We start from the raw sequence: 10,000 nt of genomic DNA, 5'->3' as shown, positions 1-10,000 counted from the left end.
ACATGATGTTTTGTTATTCGTATTTTTGTGTGTTTATTGTTTGTTTGTTTGTTTGTTTGTTTTGGGGTTTTTGTTATTGTTGCTATTGTTCAGTTGTTGTTTTTTTTGCCACAGAACCACCGCCCCCCCAAAAAAACCCAGCAAAAAGCCCCAAAAACTAGAACAACCAAACTACCGTGCAATTTAAACGTAGCAAGATACTTGTTTCTTTTATGATTTCCACTTCTCCCCCCCCCCTCCCCCACCCGTTTTAAGCAGTTTTTAATAAACCATTGTCAAATGAATGCTTTCTGAAGCCGTTCTCAAAGGAATGCTTTCTTAGGTGTATTGTTCACTTACCGTTCCCCGCCACACTGCAATCATTGAAAAATAAATAAAGTATAAGAGGTTTTTACAATTTTACAGGACAACCCGAGAGGTTTTAGATAGTACTATTAATTGTAAAGAGGTTATAATTAATAGTACTAATTATAACCTCTTTGGGAGAACCAAAATCCTGAACGATGTTACCAATAAAGCAACATTTGATACTGACTTAGGATGATTGCAGGGGGTTGGCGAGGGGGGGGGTGCCCATTCAGTAAAATTGTAATAACTGCATGTACTGTATTTTTAAAAATGACGGCAATATAGTCAACAATTCTTTATCTTCTTCCTAACTGCTAATGTTTAAGTAACCCCTCCATCCACCCCTTCCCATGCCTACCGTCATGTCCTCCATGACTAGTGTGTACTCCTTGCCTTAACCTTATCATGTTTTTTTGCACCTCATTTTCTCTTCTTCTTTTTTCTCTTTCTTTTTCCTGTTTTTTTGGCCTAGATCTATGTCTTTTTCCCCCCTTTCAACGAGTACAGCTCCATGAGACAGTAACAGGTACAAACTGAGTCATTTAAGGTAATAACAGTAATAAAGATATCAATACTATAATCGTGATAAATAATATAATTTTTACAGTAATGATAATAGTAGTGATAATAGCAACAATAATATGATGATTATCATTAAAATTATAGCATTAATGATAAGATAATGTAACTGTGAACAATCATCATCAATATCGTCAGCAGCAGCATAGCAGCATGAGCATCATCATTATCATCAAAATCATAATCATTACAAAATACTATAGAATTTGATAAATAGAATAGAATAAGTATATAATGATAATAATATTAATGATAATAATAATAATAATAATAATAATAATAATAATAATAATAATAATAATAATAATAACATTAATAACAACAAAAACAACAACAATAATAATAATAATAATAATAATAATAATAATAATAATAATAATAATATAGTAGTAGTAGTAATAATAATAATAACAATAATAATAATAATAATAATAATAATGATAATTACTAATTAACTTATTAATTAATATTAACAATACTAATCATCATCATCATCATCATCATCATCATCACCATCAGCATCATCATCATCATCATCATCATCATAATAATAACTAATTAATTAATTAATTAATTATTAATAATAATAATAATAATAGTAATAATAATAATAATAATAATAATAATAATAATAATAATAATAATAATAATAATAATAATAATGGCAACAGCATATCTCCATTCTGACCTCCTCTCACAGGTCAGTCGTGTGACCACCATGTTTGCCCCGCCCACCTCCTGGCATCCACACGTGTACAATAAACCTCCGAGACGGCCCACGCCCTTCCTCATTGCAGACATCTTGGGAGAGACACAGGCGGACACCAAACGGACGCTGGACATCAAGTGAGTGCATTCTGGTATTAGTATTAATCAGCAATTGAGAGTATCCCCCCTCTCCCCCCCACCCCACACACAGGCACACACACACGTAGCCTCCTCCCACCAATAGGATTTGAGAAGCCCGAGAGGGTCAGAGCTCAGCTACTACATGATCTAAATTGTGTCGATGTTTTAATTTTTTTTTTTATGGATTGATTTATTGTATTTTATTCTATTTTTTTAAATTTCTTTCTTTCTTTTTTTTCTTTTTTCTTTTCTTTTTTTTTTCTTTTTTTTTTGGGGGGGGGGTGGGTAGTAAAAACACCTACATAAAAATTAGCATGAGCTTGACTTAATTTGACTTAAAATCACGACCTCTAAAATTTCTCTTCAAGAAAGGTTGAAGTTAAGCTGAAATCCAATCAACTTGACTGCTTTTGGTGCATCTAATTTTAACAAATAACAGGGTGCTTTTAAAGGATCAAACCTTACCGTGCATATGCTCAAAAACTGGGTTTTTAAAATAGTTTTCAGCTTTAAAATGCCCTCATTTGTTTGTATATTTCAAATAGTCAACATCAAATTTACACATGATCTAGTGGATTAATTGAATTTATTATTTGAAAGAGTTCAGTTTTGGGGAGTTGTTTTAATTAAATGACAGTCACGAGTCACAATTAGAAAGTGACCAGCTTCGGCCATGTCTGCCATAGCCAGTCTGTCATAATCTGTACGGAAAACGTTTCAAGGCCAAAGTGACGAAAACCCCACATAAGTGATAATTTATTGTCTTCCCTCCATGTGGGAATTCATTCACGTACTTTCCCTGCTCTAAAGACGAAGAGCCTTGCCCGTTGCTGCACAGATGTCGGTAAGTGAGTGCTTCAAAATCAGAAGAAGTCGGTTTTGTTTTTATGGGAGATAAACTCTCTAGTAGCCTGCAGCTGTGTCGTAGTGCATAACGAAATTGATTCCCCTCTCTAAAGTTTGGGGTTCGAATCGAAGTGACATCCTATTTATTTATTTTTCTCTAGAATGTTTCCTGTGTGTTCTGTATCGACACAATGAACTATAATAAGTTATTTTGAAGTCCTTCAGAGAGATTTTTAGGAAGTAAGCGTGTATTGTCATAGTGATTACCATATCTTTTAACTTTAACTTTTTCTCCCTCTCAGGAGAGATGTGATTGACTGCACCAAACCTCATTCAGTCTGCCTGGATGGAAAATGTCTGCACCCCTCCTGCTCTGCTTCGCCCGCAACTGAAAATAACAGGAGCTACCTAAACCAACCCAACCGACCCACACACCACCACCACCATCATCACCACCACCGCCACCACCAACAGCAGCAACAACAACACAACCACAGCCACAGCCACAGCCACAACCATCATCAGCATCACATTTCCAGCAGTTTCAACGGCGTGAAAGGTTTGGAACCAGAGCCTCTTGGTTCTCGCCGCCATTGTGACTACCACAGCCACCACCCGCATGACCATTGTGGAGGGGAGCATCAGAGAGATGTGGAAATTTCCCGATCTACGTGCAGTCCAGCCTGTGCTTCGCCTTGCTCCTCGGCCTCAGGTCAGTAGAACTTTTACTCATTTAAGTAATGCGCACTTTTTGGTTATTCATCAACTCTTGAAGTCAAGGTGATAGGGGACTCTTTGGAAAAAAAGTAGAATTTCCTTATTGGTGCAGATTTTTCAAGTATGTTTTCTTTAACTGAAACTTTTTTTTCATAGGAGAGGGTTTTACGGCGCTTGCAACTGCATAAGGTGATATGAGCGCCAAACTGAAACTTTAAAAGAAAGGCAACAAATGTTTACTTTAAATATTATGTAACTTTGTGTTTCGGATTTGTGTATCAGGCTTCTAAATGTTCTGCAATATTGTCTTTATTATACTGCTGATCGGGCATAGTGTCTGCTACGTTTTTAAAGAGTTATTGAATAGAGATTTATAAGTACACATTTGTTTTCATGCTCGCAAGGGAGCCTTACAGGCGAAACAGGGCCGTTTTAGCACTAACATTCGTTTATTTGTATGGTTTACATTTAACTGACCAAAACATTTCAGGTCCCTCTTTTCTAACTGTATTTATTTTACATTGAGGATGAGGATGAGCAACAGGAAGAGCATATTTTTCAGTTTTACTTCTTTGAGGTTGCTGTTTTGTTCTTGTGTGAATAGCAAACGCAATGATGCATGATCTTTACTGGCTATTTAAAAAGTAGAGTTGATTTGTTATGTTGCAACTGTGATATTAAGTGATCAAAACATGTTAACAATGACTCTTTTTTCCTTGGTGATTATCAGAGACAGACTGCAGTGATAAAAAGAGGAAATCCGAGGACGACAGTAAGGAAGATGGCATGAACGTCAAAAAGAAGAAGGCCCGGACGACATTCACAGGCCGACAGATCTTTGAGCTGGAGAAACAGTTTGAGCAGAAGAAATACTTGTCGTCTGCCGAACGTGCGGAGATGGCGAGTCAGCTGGCGGTCACCGAGACACAGGTGGGTCTACTCAACATTAAATAGTCCGTCCTAGTAAAGTTTTATTTAGTAAAAGTAACGTGTAATTGGGTTTTAAGAAAACAAGTAAAGCCCTCCTTTATACATATACAATGCATTTTGAACTGCTTGACCTAGTTCACAACTTCCGGGGTCACGGTAAGGATAGATGTCGGTTTTCTGTTGTCTAACAGGAATAGGAAACAGCAGGCTATGATTGATCGTCCTGACAACGTAAACAAAGGGGGAAGGGGGGGGTATACTTTATTTTTACCGAATTCTTTGCTGAGTATCCTCACGACTTGTTTGTATCAATACTATTGATGTGCTTAATGGTTGGTGGCTTTTTGGCTTTTTAGCTTTTTGTTTGTTTGTTTGTTTTTTCAAGGTTCGTGTCTTTTGTAATTCAGATCAGTACTCCGATTTTTAACCGCGGAGTGGTGATTCATTCATTTATCTATGCATTTGTTTATTTATTTATTTATTTATTCATTTATTTATTCAGTTGTTCAGTTATTTATTTATTTATTTATTTATTCAGATCATTTATTTCTCAGTCAAATATTTTGAAAGAAAAAATAAAGCATGTGAACGAGAAATTGTGACTAACGACATTATTACGTTTGAAGAGTTCATAATGAACTCGTAAAAGTATTTTTCATTGGAATCCGACTTTGCGCGCATCGTTATGACATTCGACTGACAAACGAAGGTCCACCGTACCTGGTGTAAAAGTTCAAAAGTCGAATTTTTTCCCCCGCCATCACATTTGAATAATATTATTATTATAGTAAAACAGCTGAAAGGGAAAATTATTATTCATTAAGATTCTCTCTGTCCCCCCCCCCCCCTTCGCTCTCGCTCTTTCTCTCTCTCTCTCTCTCTCTCTCTCTCTCTCTCTCTCTTTCTCTCTCTCCCTCTCCCTCTCCCTGTCTCTCTTTTTTCTCTTTCTTTCTCTCTTTCTCTCTATCTTTCTATCTCTTTCGTTCTTTCTACTTACGCTCTCCTTCTGTTTCTCCCTCACTCTCTTTCTCCATCCCTCCCCACCCTTTCAAAACCCCTCTCCGTCTCCTTCTCTCTGTCTCGGTCTCTGTCTGTCTGTCTGTCTGTCTGTCTGTCTGCCTGTCTGTTTGTCTGTTTGTCTGTTTCTCTCTCTCTCTCTTTCCCTCCCTCTCTCTCTCTCTCTCTCTCTCTCTCTCTCTCTCTCACGCTCTCTCTCTCTCTCCCTCTCTCTCTCTCTCACTCTCTATCTCTTTCTCTCTCTCTCTATCTCCTTTCCCGGTCTTTTTCTAAAATTCCTATGATATTCATCATGGACCTGTTCAATAGACGTATGACATACTGAGGTTGAAAGTTAATCCTACAAACTTCTACCATTCTTTAAAACCTGGCTGAAACAAGAGACCTTTAAGAGCGCTGTCCAATTTTGTTGGATATCCCTTATGGCATCGCATAACACACTTATGAAATCAGCCAAGGTTTCTCTTCGTTTTCCTTTAGTTCCAACAACTGAAAGAGTGAAATTTACATGTAGTTTTTACTTTGGACAATTTATTTGGTCATTTACTGAGACGTCTCGCACACTTCCTTCTTACCATTCCCCTTTGCTGTTTGTTCTTTCTTGTTAATATGTCCACGGTTTTTCTTACCCTTTGCCAGACTTCTTACCTCTGGCTAAACATTTTCTTTCTCGTCTTCCTTTTCTCCCGTTTGCAATCTTCTATTGCCCGTCCTCTCCTTCCTTTCCTTTCCTCTCTCCCACCCCCACCCCTCAAATTTTCTCGGTTCTTTTCGTGTCTTCCATCTCTCTTATCCCCGTCTTCTTTATCTCTGCTTCTGTTACATTCTTTCTCTTTCTTCAGCATGTACGAGGGGCCCAAATATTTTTTGTCTTCATTTAACAATTCTCTCTTCCTCCACTCACTCATCCACTCTATCATTCACGCCCTCATTCATTCTCCCATTCATTCATCATTTGTCCTTTCCAACACTTTGTTCCTCTCCCACCATCATAGGCACGACCACACTGTCCTAGTTTGTTACTTTGCCAATGTCCCGAAAATGTGAGTCGAAATGGAATTCCAGTATTCGTCCAAAGCTAAGAAGACAAATTATACATAGACGGTCCTTAAGTCTTTAAGTAATAGTCAGAACGCATCTCAGACGTTTTACAACTTATTATCATATCATCTTTGACTTCCATTGGGTAAAAGCTACGTTTTATCCGATGTGTTAACGATACTTGACACAAAAGAAACTTGAAACTCTGACCAGAATCATAGTTGCGTTCTGGTTAAAACCGCTAATGGCTCCCGAAGAAGGCACTCACCGGGTAATTACCTCATAACTTGCACACGTCCTCACGAGTAAAACGCACACACGTGTCACAGCCCTTGAGACTTGCGCGTGTTTATGGTGAGCCCATAAAACTTGATCGTTGTGCACTGACTTTGCATGCGTCTTGAGGTTATCCACAACCAATGTTTTTTTGCCAAACTATGTTTCCTTTAAACGCGTTGCTCTCGTTAGGTGACCCAGGTAGTACATGGATTCAGATCCCCCCATTAAAGAGGTTTTCAGTTTTGGCGAGATCATTGAAAGAGATAATCATGGTGAGTTTTCACCCCATGTAAACAATTAAGATTGTTAGCACAAAAGCAACTGAAAGCAGCTAGATTAAACCATAGGAGTAATCGACCAATTTTGGCTTGTAAAAGGCCATGTAGTGCTTGGTAAAATTAAACTTTAGCGGTAGGTGTTTGGCGGGTGCCCCAGTGTGATTTGCTCCTTCTTTCTTATCAACCATCTATCGGCCAATCCCTCCTCTTTTTGTGCCTGTTGCTCTCTCGTAACACATATAATCTTCGGCACTTATATGACCTAATTGCAAGTGCCGTGAAACGCTTACTAGAACGAAACAAACTAGAGAGCCCCCCTCCCCCACCAAAAAAAAAATTAGAGCCTACTTGACCTTGAGCGCACACCCGAGGTCTTCACTCCCCTTTGGGGGGGGGGGGGATTAGCATTACAGCGAGGTCATGTCCAAAAGACTGTATTAACCCAATGTAATGTTGGGAGCCAAAATCAATGTTTACCTAAGGATCTACCCAAAGAATAATCGTGAGTAAGATTGGTCACCCGCAAAGTCGAACGATCATTCAAGTTTTGTGGTGATTATTTTAAAATAACTATTTTTCGTTGTGTGACACCTGAATATGAGAAGAATTTTTGTAATGTATCAAGCAAAAGCATTATATGAGAGTTTCGAACTCTCTTACAAGTTTCCTGATCCATCATTTCAAATACTACAGCTCTTCGTGGTATTGTGCAATTCTAGAGAGGAAATAATCCTAATAGAAGTTAGTGAAAGCAATGGATGTTTATTAAAGTTTATCAAAGAATTTAATGGTGTTTGTCTATATTATTCGTCTATTTATGAGATAACTAGGACAGTTTAATTTGCTGGACTTGTTTATTGCTGGGGTATTTTCCGGTTGCTGTTGTTGGTTTTTTAAAATTCTTTTTCTATTTGTTTCCTTTTCTTTAGCATCGGCATATAATGTGCCCCTTTATCAACATTGTTTTATTTCCCTTTGACGTTATCAGATACTATCTATTCTTCGTTCATCATTATTGCCTTTTTTAAATCCAATTAGTAATGCACGTTATTGTTATTCATGAAAGATTGCCACAGTGATCATCGGTTTAAGATCGGCCTCTGTAGTGTACAGGTAATGCGCTTCGATGTCGCATCCAGAAGACATTAGTTCGATTCCCAAGTGAGAGAATTCTTATCGAGTATCTCTGTCTGTCTACTGGGATGTTGTTTCCCTTTCAGCCCACGTTAGCCCTGACAGGCAGACTTGAAACACGCTGTCGATAGGAGCGTGAAACAAATACGATTTCAAATTGTTTTATTACCTTTTGTTAGTCGTATCATGGCTCTAATAGTTATCATCCTCCTAATAACTGTTATCATTTCTGTCATAATCTTTGTTTTCGTTAATTTTATTGTTCAACTTGTTCCCCGTGACGTGGTGGGTGATAAGATGAAAGGGATGGGTGGTGTGTGTATGTGTTGTCATGTATAGCCGACCTTAACTTTGGTTTACAATGCTTCTTGGTCGATATCGACCTCTTCTCCTTACTAGCTCATCAAGATGGTTTGGGGGAGGATGCAGCAAAGAAATTTTGCACGGGACAGAAAAGCAACATCAGTTATCTCACTAACCAATCAAAGTCTCCCACATAGCAGATCACAAGAGGTCAAGGTCACTAAAAGTCTCCCGTCCTTCTTTGATTTCCAATCTCGGGAGTGAGCTATGCGATTTTTCAGTTGAGTTTTATTGCCTTTCGCCGATTACAGCCTCATGATTGTCTCAGTGTTCCCGCACATGCGCGCTGAGCCCTCGGCGCTGATTTCCCGCCTTCAGACCCTCTGCGCGAGACATTATTGACCAGGCTATTGTGTGAGAACACACCCACCGTTCCTTTTAATAGATTTTATAAAGCCATTAATGACTGATGTGTTTAGGAGTCCCTTGAAGTGCTGGCTGCTTGCACTCAAAATTCGAGACAGTTTGGCGATACTCGCTTAAACCTGTTCTCTTTTAGGCCCTACAGGGGGATCAGAATTCTCCTGAGGGGAGGTAGAAACAAAAGAGAAGACGTTCCCTCCTGCCTTATTTAGCATTTCATGAATCCGCAAAGTTTTACTAGGGTAACGGTTGCCTTTTTCCTGTTCTCTGTCTCGTCAGAGCTACGCTGTGCCAAAAATAAATTATCTCGAGACAACCTGGCTTCGAATATATAATTGTACAAGAAAATAACGTTCCGTGCCTTATTTGATAAAGACAACTGGTTCACAAAACTCAGAGGGAAGTATGTGTGAAAATTATGTGCACTGCACGAGTCGCAGTTATTAATCTTGAAAATCTTTGTTCCGTGAAATTGCCTGGACGTTAAAAAAAAGTAAACTGTGAAGGGAAGAAGAACTATTTTGTTGTTGTGTTTGTGTGCGCCAAAGTGTCTCCCAGGTATAAAACTTCTGTTTTTTGTGCTTGTTTGTCTCTCCTTCGGTTATAAAAGTAAACTCTCATCCTGGGGGGGCTCTCGTGGCCTACAGGTTAAGGTGTTGGCCTCTCATTCAAAGGTCTCGGGTTCGAATCCAGGTAGCGACAGAAAAAAATTTCTTCTCTAAAATTGTCTTCATTCACCTCCTTTCCTACTCTCTCGCAATGTTCTGTCCTCTGCTTTCGTCTCCTCTTTCTGCCCCCACCCCCTCACATCCTTTGCCTGCTCCTCTTGGCTCCTGACTTTTTCTGCACCCTTTCTACTGCTACTCTTTGATTCCTTCTTACTGCTGTCTTTCAGCCGCACCCCTGATCTTCTGGTAGGAAAGATCTACACCTAGCCTTCTCGGACAAGGGCGAAAAATCTCGGAGGGCCCGTGTGCAAGTTGTGCGCGTTAAAGATTCCTTGGCAGTCTGAAATCGATAAGAGTAGGCTTCGGCCGCCACCAGGGCAAATTTTAAAATTTCCTACCAAATGAAAAAGTTAAATGCATCCCGTGCGCTTATATAACCTTATGCAGTTGCGAGCGCCGTGAAACACAAAAAAACTCTCACCCTGCCATCCTTTCTCTCTCCCCCTCTCTCCTGATCTGATCTCTCCCCCTCTCTCCTGATTTGATCTCGCCCTTCCCCCTACCTCCCTCCCTCCCCCCTCTCTATTT

At 39.1% G+C, this 10,000-nt stretch overlaps 1 protein-coding gene across 1 annotated transcript in view; it reads left to right on the top strand.

Moving 5' to 3' along the window:
* LOC101860794 overlaps positions 1-10,000 on the top strand; it is a 25,618-nt gene that overhangs the window by 10,740 nt on the left and 4,878 nt on the right. The window contains exons 2-4 of the mRNA XM_005092669.3: positions 1,628-1,773; positions 2,925-3,334; positions 4,070-4,269. Of these exons, the coding sequence (XP_005092726.1) occupies positions 1,646-1,773; positions 2,925-3,334; positions 4,070-4,269 (738 nt within the window). The 5' untranslated portion in view covers positions 1,628-1,645. The remainder of the gene's footprint in view (positions 1-1,627; positions 1,774-2,924; positions 3,335-4,069; positions 4,270-10,000) is intronic.

This window comes from Aplysia californica, unplaced genomic scaffold (genome assembly GCF_000002075.1).
Source record: "Aplysia californica isolate F4 #8 unplaced genomic scaffold, AplCal3.0 scaffold00050, whole genome shotgun sequence".
Classification (NCBI taxonomy): domain Eukaryota; kingdom Metazoa; phylum Mollusca; class Gastropoda; order Aplysiida; family Aplysiidae; genus Aplysia; species Aplysia californica.
The sequence above is the reverse complement of the archived record's forward strand: the minus strand, read 5'-3'. Positions and strand labels throughout refer to the sequence as shown.